Source organism: Danio rerio, chromosome 8 (genome assembly GCF_052040795.2).
Source record: "Danio rerio strain M-AB ecotype USA chromosome 8, GRCz13ab, whole genome shotgun sequence".
Taxonomy (NCBI): domain Eukaryota; kingdom Metazoa; phylum Chordata; class Actinopteri; order Cypriniformes; family Danionidae; genus Danio; species Danio rerio.
This window is the reverse complement of record NC_141028.1, coordinates 41,936,287-41,955,314: the sequence shown is the minus strand read 5'-3', so window position 1 is coordinate 41,955,314 and position 19,028 is coordinate 41,936,287. Positions and strand designations below refer to the sequence as shown.

Below are 19,028 nucleotides of genomic sequence, written 5' to 3'. Positions count from 1 at the left end.
TTCTCTTTTAATATTGTTTGAAGTCAAAAAGCTGAAAGCTGTCCCTTTAGATTCTATCAACATAAATCCCCTGTCATGCCCTTTTGACCCTGCCAAACTAAAGCAAGCATGCGCACATGCAAGCACAGCAAGTTTATTATAGTTTTGTATTTTAAAAATGTTTCTGTTTCTATAATATTTTTTAATTGGCTATACATTTTAGTTTAGTATTAGTACATTTCATTAATGTTTTTTTTTTTTGTTAATTTATTATTTAGTTTAAATATTTTTTTTTTTGTTTTATACTTTTGTATTCAGTTTTTATATATTTACTTTTGGTTTTATTATTTTTAGTTTGAAAGAGTTAGCAAAACACATCCACTGTACAAAGCTTAGTGTTTGCACAACTCCTATCTAGACCTCTTAGTAATAAAATAACATAACTGTTTAAACCCAAACACACAAATGCAGCTTAAATGAATATTGTGAAAAATTCAGACCAACTTCTTCATATTAAAAATCATATATATAGTTTACATATGCCTTTCTAATTTAAAAAAAAATGTTAGATTAAGAAAGCAAAGAAAGATAACATGGTTTGTTTATAATATGTTTTTGCACTTGACTTTTGTTTGATTGTAAAGCTTCTGGTTGTTTTGGTTGTAAATAAACTTTAAACAGCAGCATATCAGATTAAACATTTAAAAATAAGTGCTTATTAATTCTAAAAACATGTATTTTTTGCTAATTATTTTTTATATTGTCAGTTTCAAAATATACTAATAAATATATGTCTGTATCATTCACTCAACTACTAAACACATTATTTATCAACATTAGAGAACATAAGCCTCTAGGGCCCTATCAAACACCTGGCGCAATAAGGCTCAATATGTGTTTTGTCTATTGTTGCTATTTTCAGATTAGCGCAACATTATAATTCACTTTTTGTGCCACATTGTTTAAATAGAAAATCCATTTGCACCACTTTTTGGACTCATGTGCGATCTTTAAAGGAGTTGTGTTGAGGCGCATTGTTGGGGCATTTGCTATTTTGAGGAACTGAAATAAACATTGACCAAGTAAAAGCTGGTCTAAAGTCCAGTGCAGAGTACATTAGTGGTGTACCTTTGCAGGTTCAAATGCTTAATACACAGGGGATGTACAGCAATACACAAATATCTTTACACATGGAAAAAAAAGGATTAAAATGATACAAAATTTATAATTTACTAAATTAGTAAAGAGTCAAAGTAAAGAAAAAGTAAAGAGGCCGAATGGAGAAGGCTCATTCGTTATCCTTGTGCAGATCAGGTCTGTTTAACTGTTTTCTCACTAGTGAAGCGTTCAGTTTTTCCATAAATTTTTTTCCACTTTTAAAATCAGTAATGTAAATAACAAATGCGCCACTCAACTGACTCTTAAAAAGAATATGAGATGAGACTGATTGGTTTAGGGCAGGTTATACTTAAAATACACCCATCATAAACTCATCAGGAGAATAAGCACAACCCTGTTAGACCAAGCGGCGCCACAAACCATATTTTTCCATTCTTAAAATAGCAAATGGACTCGGACATGCTCTTAATGCTTTTACGCCATTGCGCTTTAGTCTTTGCATCTAGACTGTTAATATAGAGCCCTTAATGTACATAGTTAATGGGGGGGGGGGAGGGGGGTAAAAAAAATCATGGTAATTTCAACAAAAAGTCATGCAGGGAACAATTTACAGTTATTCATGGTATATATTAATTATACTTTCTGTTAACCAGGTTACAGATTTTTACTGTAGCAGTTTTTTGTTGAAATTACAGCCATTTTTACAGTGTAGTTAAAGGTACAGTTCACCTCGAAATGTGGATGTATTCAGTATTTACTCAACCCTATGTTTGTCAAACTTGTATAAATTTCTCTCTTTGGTTAAACACAAAAGAATGTTGGTATCCAAACAATTGATGGTAGCCAATGATTTAAAATTGGACTACTGTGAAAGACAATGGCTAATGTCAACTGTATGATTAACATTCTCATACCTTATCCCTATATACCCCTATACCTCATTGTAAAGTGTTTCAATAAGTAATCAAAATTTAAAATATGACACATCACCATTAATCAAATATGTATTGTATAATTACACATAGTACTGTTTCTGCATGTACATCACTTTAAATCACGAGTCATGGGACTCTGCTATATAGCAAAGCCACGGCCAAACAACTGTACTCAGTGTTTATTTTCTAATAAGTACATTTTTCTTTCACGGGTCACCGGAGGGCTGGAGCGGGGCCTCTTGTCTTTGTCACTCACTGTCCCCTCTGCATTGATCTTTATTTACTCTATTTACAGACTATGCTGACTGCTATCTCAATGAGTGCTATTGCCACCAATGGAGTTGTGCCAGGTGAGCAGAATTCGCAGTGTTTGTATATGTGTGCAAACGCCCAGAGGACAGCTGTCCTGTTGTTCTTCATGGGCAGTTAGCTACAATACACTGTACTGCTCCCAACTGTGCTAAGATCAGCTCTGGACTCATAACTATATGTGCCTGGATGCATGTTTGGATCTGTGTTTATTTGAAATAACAGGAACCTGTAGATTTGTGTAAAAACTATATTTAAAGGGGACCTATTATGCAAAAAGCACTTTTATAAGGGGCTTAAACACAGCTGTATGGCAACAGTCTGTGAATATAACAAGCTTCTAATGGTAAAATATGTATTTTTTTTATATATATATATACGCACACTTCATAAAAACACTGCAGAAACACATTGATTAACATTCTCTCTTTTTAACGTGTCATCCAAGGGGGTAAAGCCCTGCCCACTAGCAATGATCTCCCGTCATTATCACAGAGCATTATCTTGTATTTGAATCTGCCACTATGCTGTCACACAGGCATTTGTAGCTCCGCCCTCTTTTGAAAAGAGCTCAATCTCATTTGAATTTAAAGCGACAGCCACCAAACAGCACAATTTGGATCAAAGCCTAAAAGGGGCAGTTTCAAAGAGTTATAAAACATTTTGTGTGTGGTGTTTTAAGCTGAAACTTTACATAAACACTCTAGGGACATCAGGGAGCTATTTTCCATCTTGTTAAAACGTGCATGATGGGTCTCCTTTAAAGAAAAGAAAATGTAATGACAACTTATAATGCTTAAATAATCAACTGCTTATATTTGTGCATTGAATGGTGAATTTCCCTGTTTATTTAGCTGGAGGTTCGTACTACATGATCTCTCGATCACTCGGACCGGAGTTTGGAGGAGCTGTTGGCATTTGTTTCTTCTTGGGCACCACTTTTGCTGGAGCCATGTACATCTTGGGGTGCATCGAAATCCTGCTGGTACAATTTCATTGGGTTTTACTGAATGTGCTATTAGTTTCAACAAATTAAAGCCACAATTCATTATGCAGGCATTTCATGCAGAGCTGAAGAGTTCAGTAGCCAGTGGTCCAAATGATAAATTGCATTATTTTGCATCTCTTTTGTTTGATATCAGATCTTACCGCTTGATGAATATGCAAGATGCTAGTAATTTTAGTAAAATATGAGACACAGTTTTTATTTTATTAAAAATGTTGAGGAATTGATAAAAATGTAAATTAAACAAAAAAGCAAACCATTATCAATGAAAAAAATGACTTGAACATATTATTGCAGTGGTTCTTAAACTGGTGCGCGTACCACTAGTGGTATGCAGGCTTTCTTCTAGTGGTATGCGGAGGACTCGCTGAATAATTAAGCTAAAAAAATTACCACTTTAACCCTTTAACGAGTACGCTAACACCAATGTGATCAGTAAATTGATTTTAATAAGCTAAAGCTTTATTTTATTTAAAATTTTCCAATGTTTGTTATGTATTCTATCATTTGAAGCTAATTTCCTCCCCATATTTGTAACGGTTGTTGGGGGCGCATCCCGTATTTTTATATCCAAATGTTGACTGATAAATCTTAAATCACTTGCTTTTCTGACACACAAAACCAACTCTAAGATGCAGTAAACAGATCTAATTTATAATTTAAATATATCAATCTAATTCATATCTTTAAAATACAAGTTAATGTTTAGATTTCAAATTTATGCAAATAACTCATATATACATGCATCATATATTCAAAAATTTATCAAGGAACATTTACAGGTTTTGATGAACAGGCTACTTTATGGTAATGCCTTCCATTTAAGTAAAGCAGTTTCTTTTTACAATTTAAGAACAGGGATATTTGTAATGTTAAAAAGCACATTTTAATTTAAACATTGACAGTTTTATTTTAAACCCGTAAGCACAGTGCAGTGTTAATGTTCAAACTATTTATAAAATAAATGTTTAAAGTGGCTGACATTAATAAATATTCATAATAATAAGAATTAATCTGCCACGTTTTTAACTGTGCAGAGCTGTGGCTTCTTAATTTAGGCATACTTTTTTTTTAATACTGGTCATTATGGTGGTACTTGGAGAGAATTTTTTTTTTTCTGAGCAGTTTGTATTTATTATTGTATGAAATTTACTTTAATGTAATCTTACAGTGACAAGTATTCACTGTTTTGAGATAAATGGAATTAACTTAACTAACTACTTTTATTTGCATAAACTTAATTTGACAAAGTATTTTTTCAATTCTTTGTCAGATATTTTTAAAGTCTTAAAACGTAAGCATTTTTTTTTCTCTTTACAAACAATGCCTTTTTATGTATCACTTATGTCAAAATGGACCCACATGCTTTAGGAGGTTTACACCAAATACTTTTTTTTCAGGACAGTATCTAAATGTAAAATAACATGAAAAATGTATGATCTTTTTCATGATTTATGATCATGTTTTACATGGGTTATAAAAACTTTAATGCATAACTATAAATAATAGACTTTGTGTCCTATATAAAAGATGTATATTGTGGAAACTTAAAGTTCTATTTTTAGCAAAAGGAAGATTGCTATTATTAAATTTATAAAATCAAAAATCAAAATTTTTTTCTTTAATACAGTTCATTCATTCATTTTCTTTTCGGCTTAGTCCCTTTATTAATTTGGGGTCGACACAGCAGAATGAACGGCCAACTTATCCAGCACATTTTTACGCAGCGGATGCCCTTCCGGCCACAATCCATCTCTGGGAAACATCCACACACACTCATTCGCACTTATACACAATGAACTATTTAGCCTACCCATTTCATCTGTACCGCATGTCTTTGGACTGTGGGGGAAACCAGAGCACCCGGAGGAAACCCACACGAACTCAGGGAGAACATGCAAACTCCACACAGAAACGGCAACTGATCCAGCCGAGGCTCGAACTAGCAACCTTCTTGCTGTGAGGTGACAGTACTACCTACTGCGCTACTGCGTTGCCCTGCAATACAGTATTTTCTGTCATTTTTTTATCAATCTATAATAAACTGATACAATGTTTTTGTGTTACTAGGTTTATTTCCGTGATTTCAGTAAATGAATATTAATATTTAACCACAGTATTTCCATTTTGTTTATTAGATGAAATTAATGTGTGAAAAATTCCAGTAATCAATGATATATATGAGCAATATCACACGAGAAGCAGTGCAATTTGGCTGTATATCGGCACTGGTGGGTGGTCTGCATTGGTACAAAGCCACAAGCCGAATGCCTTTAGCAGGTCGCACACCAGAAGCGCCGCTCAGCGGCGCGCCACGTAGCGCCACGCAGCGCCACGCAGCGCCATGTATTTTAGAATTCTAAACATAGGTTTCTATCAGGATACACACACCGGCGCCGCAAGTCGGCGGCTGTCGGCGGCGCTCGGCGACGGCTCAGGACGCAGTTCATTTTTCAGCTGCGCCACAGATCGCCATCTGATTAGTTTCATGTTAAATATCATTCGAATGTGCGCGTCTGGTGTGTGATACTTTAAACTGTCATGTACCCCCCGTGTCGCGGCGCCGAGCGGTGCTTCTGGTGTGCGACCTGCTTTAGTGTCCCACTAGTACCAATATACAGCCACATCGCACTAATACTCATGTAATATTGCATTTATACAACCGTTTGACGGTATAATCATGTTAATAAAAAAGAAAATCAAACACTCAAAATCCTTTTTGTATGAGGAACTACTTTTTTCCACCATTCTTTTACATCTGCAGCTGACGGTCAGTACAGCAAAAACCGTTGCTACTTCTCCACTGTCACTTTTGAGCTAGTATTTGAATTAATGATTCTCTTGCATAATATCTTAACTAATGACTAAACATGATTTTGCAGACAATTTAAGATTATAAGGCTGAACTGAAATGCCATCAGTCTACAGAGATTTCCCAGTATTTCTTTGTTGCAATCGGGAGATCACAATAATTAACACCGAAAAAGCCAAAGCAGTGCAAATACTACCAGATTACTGTTTGTGAAAAGGTAAAATGCTAAACACATCCAAGCATGTCTCTTTTTTTTTTCTTTTTACTGAACTAGTCTGCAGTAACGAAAACAGGAGACTCGTCAAAAACAAACAGATGGCTAACCAAATAGTAACTCACATCAACCGTCAGCTCAATGACGCGCTGTCTCTCAGAAATGATAAATATTTAAAATAGGCACTATCCTTATAGATAAACTGCATAGTTGCAATCTGAACAACTACATTCTCAACTGAAAAAGTGGTTTCATTTTACTTTTTTCTCTTCTTTATTTGTAGATCTACATTGTTCCATCAGCTGCCATATTTAAAATGGAGGGTCTTGAGGGGTCAGAAGCCGAGGCAGCGCTGTTGAATAACATGCGCGTGTACGGTACCATCGTTCTCACCTTCATGGCTATAGTCGTCTTTGTTGGTGTGAAGTATGTCAACAAGTTGGCTCTTGTGTTCCTCGCCTGCGTCATTCTCTCCATCCTGGCTATCTACGCGGGGGTCATCAAGACTTCTTTTGATCCACCTGACTTTCCGTAAGTAGACTTATACAATCTATATAAATTTAATATAATATATACATAATAGTTTTAATAACTCATTTCTAATTACTGATTTATTTTATCTTTACCATGATGACAGTAAATAATATTTTAAGGCTTAATTTGGTAAGTTCCTTGCTTTTGGTAAATATTTTAAAAAGAAAAAATTCAAAGGGGGTTTATATATATATAATTTTTCTTTTTTTTAAACCACTTATTTAAAAAACAGCTGAAACCACACCATTCTTATGATTTTTGGGTGTAACATATTTATGTTATGTTCAATCCACTTTCATTTGTTAATTTAACTTTTAATCGATTTGTGTTGGTGCAATATTTTTGCTGTTAGTACAGTGTACTTACGTTTAACTAATTGCTTATTTTACCAGCATTTTGGCTGTTTATTTGGTACTTTAGTACATTTTAATATTAAATTACTCTGTTTGACTATATTCTGAAAAGTTGTAGCTCTCAGGCAAAGGTGCATTTATTGTTTTCTGACCCTGAAATGGTTCCAGATCTTTGGAAGTTTCTTTGTATTTCTAGTTGCACAGAAAAAAAAAAGTATTTTGAAAAATATTCTAAGTCAGTGTCTGTTTTCAGCTATTTTTAATGATATACATTGTTTTCAACAGAAGAAAGAAACTTAAATGTTCTGAAACAAGTTGTGGAGTGAGAGATCAATGGCACAATTTGAATTTTGTTTTTAATCATATCCCTTACTAATCATAACCACCTCAACAAATGTCTTAATGATTATTAATAAGCAGTAACAACAAATTAAAGCAAAAGTTAATGCGAATAAGTGTTCTCCAAGTGACTAATCTGTTACATATTTTCCTGTACTGAATGTAAGTGACCATAAGACTTTATCCTATTTAGGGTGTGTGTGCTTGGGAACCGAACTCTTGTGTCAAAGGCGTATGACATTTGTGCCAAGACCATAGAGCGGGGGAATGCCACCATCACTACCAAGCTTTGGAGATCCTTCTGTGACTCTGAGTTCCTGAACGCCACCTGTGATGAGTACTTTGTTAACAACAATATCAGTCAGATCCAGGGAATCCCTGGAGTCACCAGTGGCATCCTGGCAGGTTAGAAAGTCTATAGACATTGTTAATTTGATGTTTTACTATTTCAAATGATTAACAATGTAATATATGTTTTAAAGAAATGTTTTTTGGAGCTATTATTCATCATAAATCACCATGCTTCTTGGTTTCCACAACATTGATAATAGCAAATGTTTCAAACCAGCAAACTAGAATGATTTCTGGAAAAAAATGTGACTAAAAATTTTAGTAAAAAATGTAAAGGATAGTTCTCAGGTAAATTTTATATCTGTTAACATTTGGTCATCCTTCACTTGTTCAAAACACAAAAGAATATATTTTAATGAATGCTGGTTGATGGTTGTTATGATCACCAGGGATCTAGCGTATGCAGATCGCTAAAGGGCTACAAATCTGCCATTTCATTGACAAAAAGATCCAGTCATGCACCGCTTACACACACAAGCTCCTAGTTCCGTTGATAAAACACACAAACACACACACAAACACACACACACACACACACACACACACACACACACACACAGTCTTAGCTGAAGTCGCTCATGATGCGATTACATGGACTATAAAACCAGCACAAACACATTGTTGCAGAGTCTTGTAAACTGTTTAGTGAACATTTACAACGCATTTTCCCTTGTTTTGTCCTGCTGTGTTTTAGACCCCCAATTTTTGTTTGTTTATTCCTGTCTGCTGCCTGCCTTTTGACCATCTGCCTTTTCATTTGACTATGACTTTAGATTGCCTGTATACATTTGTTTGCTTCTGTGTTGACTGTTGCTTGCCTGATCATTCTGCTAATAAAGCAGGATCCTGCAGCGTCCACTTCACGTTACAATGGTACCCATTGACTTCCATAGTATGTTTTTCCTACTATGGAAGTCAATTTGATCAATCAACCAGCACTCTTTAAAATATCTTTTGTACTTTTTAGAAATCTTTCTAATATGCTGGTTTGAACCATCTGCTATTATTAATGTTGTGAAAACCATAATGCATGATGATTTATGATGAATAAAAGCTGCAAAGAACAGCTTTTCTTGATGCTGAAAAATCTACTTTTCAAGGTGTTTGGACAGACATGTGTAGATATAGTGTATAGACTGTCATATTGGAGTGATATAAACACACCCAGTTCTTTTTTAAATTTAACGACATAAAACCGGTGGACCAATTAGAGCGGTTTTGAGACCGACCAAACTTGACGTAGGAGTGCTGTCCCCCGGCCACCAATATTGATTGACAGGCGCGCATAACCATATCCTCAATTTGTTGTTTCACATCTGGCATTTTCAGCGTGTGAGTCAAAGCGACATCACACACCCTTGTTCTATTTTTTAATGTAAGGCTCATTAGGCTCAACACAAGAGCCTTCATTGCATTCCTATAAATGAGCAACAGAGATTTTACATCTAGTTCAATTGATCTCAGCTGGCGGATCAACATTTACCACATGATCGATCCCATCAGCGCCATTGTTTGTAACTTTAGGTGGGTTTGCAAACCTGTGTACTTTTCATTGTGTCTACCTTAAACTTCAGCCATTTGCATTTCCCGCGGTCACAGAAGCTCCCAGTCATCTCAACTATGTGTGGCTGGAAAGTGTGAGCGCGTTGTTGAGAAGCCTTTACAATTAATTAACAGTGACGAATTATAGCGCAGTTAATAGTAAAGCCGGTTACTCATTACATCCCTAAATGGATGACGCATGCATCGTTAGCTGCTGTAAAACTATACAAAGACACAAATGATTTTGTAACTACCACTCTGACACATTGTGGCACATTAGGAATATTGATCCTCAACAGTAGTCTCTGCTTGGTCTGTGTCTGAGTCGTACATGTATGGCTGAATGCTGGTCCTCTCACCCATGTTGCTTCTTTCAGTCTGCCTGTCTGTTGCCATACACAAAGCAAGGGAGCTCTTAGCTCCACCCCTCATTAAATTGGGAGGGAAATCTAAACTAATTTTCATGAGAAGCAACACAACCCCTAAAACCCCTTCTGAATGATTTTGAGATAATGATCTCAAAGTTTTTGCATTCCATATAGCAAACAGTGTGTATAACGATCGTTTTTTTAAATAAAAAGTCCTTAAATGTAAACAATGTAAAAAACATTCCATAATGTAAATAAGCTTTCATTCAATAAGAATATGTCAATAACTCAATTTTGAGAAAAATGTCAGATAGAACCTTATAATTCTAAGGTGACAACATTATAGTAAATAGGGGTAATATAGATGCTCTTAAGCTTTTAAAACTTATTTAAAAAGTATTTTAAACTGTAACAATATTTCACAATATCACTGAATTAATACTTTTTAACAATATTTTTGATCTTTTATACATACGTTTTGTACAATAAAAAATCTACAAATTGACAACAATATTTTTCAGTCTGAATTTTATTTTACCAGTATTTTTTATATTAAATACACTCTGAACTTAACCATCATTAAAATTAAATTAACTTGATGACCAGCTCTAATGTAAAAAAAAAAAAAAACTTATTGTATTTTCTAAATCATTTTGTCTTCAGAAAACCTTTTCAGTGGCTATATGGAGAAAAATTCTGTCTTAGAAAAGAGAGGTCTACAGGCAGTACAGGACCCTGAACTCCCAGTAACCAACAGTAACCGATATGTGTTGGCTGATATCACCAGTTTCTTCACCCTGCTGGTTGGAATCTACTTCCCCTCTGTCACAGGTCAGTATAATGATAATTAATAATATTTCAACGAAATTGGTGGTTCAATGTTATGGCGACCCTTGATAAGAAGAGAATAGGCCAAAGAAAAGTGAGTTAGTGAATGAAAAAATTTAATGAAATTTGTTATGATAAGTTATTAAATTACAGAAACTGTTTGGTTACAGTAAAAGTTTGGTTTGGTTAGATCTAAACATTTTATGGATTATTTAAAACACTATTGAAAAAACAATTATCCATAAAAAGTTTAGATCTAACCAAATTTTTTTTTTGTAGTATACATTAAAAAGATACAGTATTTACTCATATAAATGTGTTTCTTAACTGTTTTATTCACTTAATTATTTACTGCCTTAAAACAGGATGTAACCCAAAATATTTAATGTGTGCCATAGGTATCATGGCAGGTTCCAACCGTTCTGGTGACCTGCAGGATGCTCAGAAGTCCATCCCTGTTGGTACCATCTTGGCCATCACAACCACCTCCATCATCTGTATCCTTTACTTATAAATAACTTATAAATATGAAATAAACTGCTTTAATAAATTACCATTAACTTCCACTCAGTGCAAAACTGCTAATGGAATGTACAAATACCGTCTAATTATATATATAAACTGATAAAATGAGAAGATGACTATTTAAAACCCAAAAAATTAAGATAACTCAAACCATTTGAAGAAACCGATTGCAACAACCTATTTAAGTTCAAAAACTAATCGTAATGAGTATTGTGAACTTTATCCATTTGAGTCAACAAAGCAATTTGAGCACAGTAAAACCCAATAAATGAAGAGAACTCAAACCAGCTGAGTACTGTAAAACCCACTAAGTTAAGGCAACTCAAACCATCTTAGGAAACCGATTGCTACAAACCATTTGATTTTAAAAAAAAAATAATCTATATGAGTACTATGAACTTACTCCATTTAAGGTAAAGTAATGAGTTGTTAATTAATTCCTTACCTTCAAAACTGAGTTCAAAACTGTTTTTAAAGGAGTAGAATACCTCTCAGTAAATTTTTAGTTAACTATTCTCATTTTATTTGATAAAGTTGACGGTTGGATTTTACAGTGTGTGGAACAATAGCTGAAGAAATGTGAATGACTTCTTGATGTTTTGTGTTATTCTCCTAAGTGTTTGCTCCCTCAGACATGTCTAGTGTAATTCTGTTTGGAGCTTGTGTGGATGGAGTTGTTTTGAGGGACAAGTGAGTATGTAGTCCTATGTAGTGTTACTGTATTTTTAGAAAAAAAAAATTCAATTTGTCATCATTTTTATTAGGATATGTGTGAACATATAATAACTTATGGTCAAGTTGATTCGTAGTATCCAGCTGAGCCTGTATTTTTTAGTTTAATTAGTTGTTTTCTGGTATCAATATACATTAGAATGTTGTGTTTGATTGATCACAATCAATTATCCCAGAGAGATAATTAGTAACAATACTCTTCTAAACACATAGATTTGGAGAAGGTGTCAGTGGTAACCTGGTTATTGGCACGCTGGCATGGCCCTCACCCTGGGTCATTGTGTTTGGCTCCTTCTTCTCCACCTGTGGGGCCGGGCTTCAAAGTTTGACAGGAGCACCCCGCCTCCTTCAAGCTATTGCCCGAGATGGCATCATTCCTTTCCTCAGGGTACATGTATATTTTTGCCTCTCTGATTATCTCTCTGTTGATGCTTCGATGCTGCATTGTACTAAGCTGTACATCTTTGTTTTACAGGTGTTTGGTCATGGCAAAGCTAACGGTGAACCTACATGGGCTCTCCTTCTGACAGCCTGCATCTGTGAAAGTGGCATCCTCATTGCCTCCCTGGATGCAGTCGCACCTATTCTGTCCATGTAAGCAAGTCTTCCCAAAAGCACATAGCACACCTCATTCTTTATGATTCCCAGAGAAACAGCCATAAACTGTTTAAACTCACTATTGCTGTAATAAAACTTATTTACTGTGCTGAATAGGTTCTTTTCTAAACCTGTTCTTCAATAATTCCTAAACTTTTTTTTTTTTTGGTACTTGCATAGCACAAAGAAATACCATTCATTCTGCACTTTGTATTCCCTAAACAGTACATTCATCTTTATTATCTGTAGTGCCAAGGTTTTCCAATGGACAGTGTTAAAAAAGTGAACACTTCTCCATGCGTGGTGCTTTTTGGTTTTGCTCTGGCATTGTATTTTTCACATATATTCAATTCATTAATATTCAAGATATAAATGATAGAATTTTTTTTGATAAACACAAACTTTTTTATTATTATTTAACAAAAACTCTGAAATTGTCCAGTGGTCTTTGTGCGCAGCTGGCCATTCATGAAGCGTGCTGAAGTTCATTATAATTAATCAAGATCAATAAACACTGGCGAGGCAGTGGTGCTGTAGGTAGTGCTGTCGCCTCACAGCAAGAAGGTCGCTGGGTCGCTGGTTCGAACCTCGGCTCAGTTGGCGTTTCTGTGTAAAAGTATGTAAAAGTATGTAAAAGTAATAACATTTAAAAGGTGTGGTACCTTTACATGATGATGGGTGAAAACAAAAGACACAATCAACAAAACTGCCAACAAAAGTGATTTAATGTACAAAAAGTGAAATCAGAATAATGCCCAAATATATATACACTCAGAAAAATATTTACAATAATAAAGTAACAAATTAAACAAAGTATCAAACAAAATTAGGTCAACTCAAGAGTAAGGGGACGCCAGTGAAGCCAAATCAAAGAAATAAATATAACAAAACAATTCTAACTCATAAGCGAAACCCTTACCTCACTAGAACATGAAAAGAAAAAGGAAAGAAAAAGCTTCAGCGCCGAGCGCCGTAAACTTACCTATTCTGAACTAAAAACAAAACAAATACATAAGTGGCATTCACTTACTTACCTGGTGTTTTAAACAATGGATTGACTACGTGTATGTAAGATGGAAGTCGTACGACATCTTCCCTGTCCGCCTTACTCTGAGGACAAAGTCAACTCTCAATAATCTGTTTTGGATTTGAGCAGGTAAGAGTTGTGCCAAAGTAACAAACAAACAATCGAATATAAATGTACAGAAATCACAATCTCGTTCAAAAATGGGCAGAAAATATACTAAATAATTTTATACAAACGAAAGTTAAGCAAAATTAACGAATAACAAAATCATGTCGGCAAAAATACACAAAAACGGGATCAAAGGAAAAGCGCGCTGTCATCCGCTCTCCCTAGCGTCTTTATATGTGACAGCGCCACGTCACCCAATGATGAGTGACTGGTCTCCTGACCAATCAGATTCCGCGAAGGCGGACCTAAAGGATATGACAGGTAGAGATGGGGAGAGAGAAAGAGAGGGAGATAGAAAAAGAGAGAGAGAACGGGACGCAAAAATTCCACCAATATACGGCAACCGTTACAGGAGTTTGTATGTTCTCCCTTCGTGTGGGTTTCCTCCGGGTGCTCCGGTTTCCCCCACAGTCCAAAGACATGTGGTACAGGTGAATTGGGTAGGCCTTAATTGTCCATAGTGTATGAGTTTGTGCGTGAATGTGTGTGTGGATGTTTCCCAGAGATGGGTTGTGGCTGGAAGGGCATCCGCTGCGTAAAAACTTGCTGAATAAGTTGGCGGTTCATTCCGCTGTGGCGACCCCGGATTGATAAAGGGACGAAGCTGACTAGAAAATGAATGAATGAATAAAACACCAAACACAATGCATTGAAATCAAGCAAAGATGTGGAAGGGTCTATCATTTTGTACCAAAAGTAATTACAGAATTATCAAAAATTCTTTCTATATTACTTTAGATACATTTCTTTCTTTTATATGAAATAATAGATTTAGATCTTTCACCAAATATAATATATAAACATGTGAAAAGATTCAGGAAATCCAGCAAAATCTCTTTTATCCAACACTTTGCACTATATACAGGTGTTATGCTTTGGTGTTAAATATAGACACATGGGCTCAGGAGTATTTCTGAAAACGTTTGTCACTGAATACAGTCTTAACAAAGGTTTACAGTGGGAGTAGATTTGCCAGGTTAGTCCATGTGGACCTCCCACTCCTTCACAGTGAATCCCGTCCAAGCTTCGGATAAGAGAACTGGCCCACCACACAGTGTGCCCTCACACTTATTTAATGGCTCAAAGAAACAGATTTATCACTGCAATGGATGGTGAGCTGTCATGCTCCATTGGGGCCTCACCTGTGATTCACCCCTTGGGTGTACCCGAGGTCTCCATAATCATAGACCAGGCATATCCTGAGCAGAAGCTGTGGAGGATTGTGTCATGGAGGAGTGGAGAGCATGAAACTGATTCCTAAAAGACCCAATGACAGACGAGTATCCGAATTGATTCAGAAGTGCCAGCCTGCATTTCGCAGGTGACCGACTCACACACCCTAGCAGTTTCTCCATGATGGACGTCTAGCATTTCTTCAGTCTCCGGTGCTTATAGACTGCAGCTCTGCACAGAAAGTTTGGCCAGAGTGCTCAACTGAGCCTGGTTCCTCTCAAGGTTTTTTTTTCTTTCACTTTCGTCAAATGGTGAAGTTTTGTTTGTCGCCACTGTTGCCACTGGCTTGCTTGATCTGACATTTGTGGAACTACACATCGATGGATTTGCTCTTTAGTGTTTGGACTTTCAGAAATGACGATTATACCACACTGAACTTAACTAAACTGAACTTTAACTCTGAAAACTGGACTGATACAGTTTTAATTGCAATTTACTAGAACTTCTACAGTATGTTAGTCTGCTTTAACACAATCTACGTTGTAAAAGCGCTATTGATATACAGATGAATTGAAGAAAAATAACTGTGCCTATGCAACTAGACAGCAAGGTCGACATGTTACATGGGGGCCAAAATTGGGTTGTACTGTATATGTCCACACATCATTCTTGTAAACCTGCAAGGTCCTCCGTGATATGTTTAACCTCTGGGTGTAACACAGTTGGTGAGCAACATGCTGCTTCCTCACCCGTAGCTCTGCAGCCAACTTTCACCAGTTCCTCTGCAGAAATTCATCTCCACATAATGAGCCAAGACAGTGCTCTCCTGCCTGAAATGATTCAGGAGGGAAAAAGCAGTCCAACTGGGGCATATTGCTTCTGCAGCTGAAATCATGCTTCTCATATTGCTACATAGGAAACCACTTCAGAATTGGCTGCACAACCAAGTCCTGGGAAAGATATAGCACAGCGGCTTACATCAACTGCACGTTACTCTTGTGTCACTGTACATTCTACCTCTGGTCAGACCTTGCTTTTCTATGGGCTGGAGTGCCAATAAAGTAAGTGCCCAGACATGCTGTTGTGACAATAGATATCTTTAGTACAGGCTAAGATGCAGTGTACCTGCATTGGCAGATCAATTGATTGGAGCAAACAGCCAATTTTTGCTTGTGATGACAGCCTTCATAGCATCCACAGTCCACTGCCTCACCTGCCTAAATTACTGATTTTCAACAGGGCCTTGAATGCAGGAATTAGCATCACAGATAGAAGGTCTAAAGAGCCGAGATGAAGGCGAGGGGCTACTTTGCACATATTCTTGACGTTGGAGTAGAATTTATGTAGTGTGTTTCTCCCCTGTTGGAAAAATTCACATGCTGATGAAAGTGTGGGAGAACTAATTACATGTTAGCCTTGTTAAAATCCCCAGCAACATCAGTATGTCCTCAGTATGAGCATATTGCAGCTTGTTCATATACCGGTACAGAACACTCACAGCCTCATTTGTGTTAGCGCTTGGAGGCACATATACTGTACATTGGTGATTATGATTGCAGTATGCTCCCTGGATAAGTTGGATGGTCTGCATTTTACAGTCAGCAACTCAATATCCGGAGAGCACTAGCTTGAGACCATCATAGCTTTGTTACTCCAATCATTATTATTAAAAAATGCACAAAGTCCTCCTCTGACTTTGCCGCTTAGAGCGCAGCTCCTTTCAGCACAGATTGTAGTTTTCTCCTCAATGCTAACAGACACATCAGGGATCTGCGAGTTAAGCCATCACTGGATTATCGTAAATCAAGTAGCTGATCGCAATCCTACACTAAGCCTACCGAGGGTGTTGTCTGTTTTAGTCTGTATACTAGTCCGTGTACTAGGTGAAAGATGTCAAATCTATCAAAACTGTCATGAGCCAGTGCAGCCCCATCTGAACAGGGTGCCGCCATCTTCATATGTTTAACTGTACTTATGTATAATGTTGAACTTTACCTAATGTCAAGTTCGCACTATTTATTTATTTGAGTCCGATTTGCAAGTTAAGCAGCTCAACAACAGATCAGGCTGTGATCGGGGAAAACTGTGGGTGCTTGGCACTCAGCATTTTTTGTGTGAACTACTGAATGACACATGAAAGAGGATTGCTGATTTGTGGCCAACACCTCACAGATGAAAAAACGATATATACTGTAGCATGCTAAATATTCAGCAAAAGCCGGCTGACTCAACCCCACATGAGGTCAGATGTAGTGACAAGCTGCAGCCAATATAAAGTAAGTCATGAGCTGAATACCTGTTGTGGTCAAGAGCTCAACAGAAATGCCTGTGATTGGTCAGGATGGTCATCAATGAACTGGCTTCACCCTGCTCTTACACAGACACAGGGGCATATTAAAGACACATCTATCAGCTGAACTGTGCAGATATATGCACGATCAATATGCTGATAGATTAGCTGATTGACGAGGCTTTTAATTGCTCCCTTGAGCACTTTCAGAGAGATTTCAAATGCAGTGATGTCATCACACAAGTAGCCAATAGTGTAAATACATGGCTTCAGTCCCCAGCTTCCAAGCTGGCAACTTTAATAAAGGCATTTGTTCATATTCAAACCCTTAAACCCCTGACCACTATACCCCTGACAGAATTCTTTGCAAATTTATGCAGCAATCACACTGTAATGCATGCTGCGTCTTAAATTTTTGAGGAAGTGCTCTGTGCGCCTGAAATAAACAGTAAACTCTGCGCAGACTCTGCCTCATGCATTCCAACATCAAGATGTTGATACAGTGGAAACCTAACCAAACATAAAATGCTCTTTTTTTTTAAAGGCAACAAAAAGGCAGTGAAGTACACCTACTGTTTTGAGAACTAAAAAGCTCATTCAGTGTGATCGACACCTTGGTTCATATGTGGTGCTTGATGGATAGTATCAGTCCTATGCATTTCTTGCCACAGCATCTCCAGTTTCATATAGACTGTGGTCTCTGCAGTGTTTCCACTTCAGGACTGGAACAAATTCCCAATGTGCTGCCATATTTATCATGAAGTCCCTAACCTTAGAACTTAACTAGGTAAACTTGTTATGACTTTCTCTTTAGTATTCAATTCTCAAATTTTGTTCTTTGGGCCAAGGGGACCTTGAATGGTTACACCTTTGGAGGTGCTTGTATGGTCATGCTGCATGCTTGACATCTTCGCTTTAAATGCATAACTTGTTTAATGGTTGTGACACTTTCCATAGGGACCCTTAATCTTCTGAAAGGGAACATCTCGGTTATTCATGTAACCCTCATTTACTGAAGCAGAAAACAGGTGTTCTCTGTGACCACAACCCTTAACCATGAGCTTCAATGAACTAGGATTACAGTACATGCGTAACCAAGAGGTTTTCCACTTCAGTCATCCTCGTCTTGAAGAATCCTCTTTTTTACTCCTTCCCTTCTCCTGATAGGGCAGCACGGCAAACCAGTGGTTAGCACTGTTGCCTCACAGCAAGAATGCCATTGGTTCGACCCCTCTCCGGGCCAGTCAGCGTTTCTGTGCGGAGTTTGCATGTTCTCCCCATGCTTGCGTGGGTTTTCCCCAGGTTCCCCTGGTTTTCTTCCACCGTCCAAAGACAAAAAAAGCATCATAAGTAAATTGATTTGTTGTATTATTAAAAGGAATGTTGATATGACACTGTGATAAACATGCCCAACTTTTTTGAGTGTATTTACAGAATACAACTGATTTGGTCAATGAAAAAAAAATATTTTTTTTGTACTTCTGTAAATTAAATAAAGGTCTTTAAGATAATAAAATAGTCACATATTCTTCATTTGATTGCACTTTACATTTACAAAATGTCTAAACTTTTTTGAAATTGGAGTTGTGCAGTGTGCAGTTCCAGGGACACTGACTGAAATATAATTTCATCTGAGTTTTCATTTTAAGGTTCTAAGCTCATAATGTTGACACTTTTTTTTTCTCTCCACAGGTTCTTTCTCATGTGTTACATGTTCGTAAACCTGGCCTGTGCACTGCAAACTCTCCTCAGAACCCCAAACTGGAGACCACGCTTTAAGTTTTACCATTGGTACATCATTACACAAACAAACACATACATGCTCCC

At 36.7% G+C, this 19,028-nt stretch overlaps 1 protein-coding gene across 5 annotated transcripts in view; it reads left to right on the top strand.

The window, feature by feature from the left end:
- slc12a5b (solute carrier family 12 member 5b) overlaps positions 1–19,028 on the top strand; it is a 114,787-nt gene that overhangs the window by 66,355 nt on the left and 29,404 nt on the right. For 4 of the 5 annotated variants that reach the window (XR_015497345.1, XR_015497344.1, XR_015497346.1 and 1 more), the window contains 10 exon segments: positions 2,329–2,383; positions 3,197–3,327; positions 6,658–6,905; positions 7,794–8,005; positions 10,525–10,692; positions 11,088–11,186; positions 11,847–11,904; positions 12,160–12,334; positions 12,422–12,540; positions 18,894–18,992. Coding sequence is in view for 1 of the 5 variants with exons in the window: in NM_001302243.1 (NP_001289172.1) it covers positions 2,329–2,383; positions 3,197–3,327; positions 6,658–6,905; positions 7,794–8,005; positions 10,525–10,692; positions 11,088–11,186; positions 11,847–11,904; positions 12,160–12,334; positions 12,422–12,540; positions 18,894–18,992 (1,364 nt within the window). In the remaining 4 variants the exon portion in view is untranslated. 5 annotated transcript variants of the gene reach the window in all.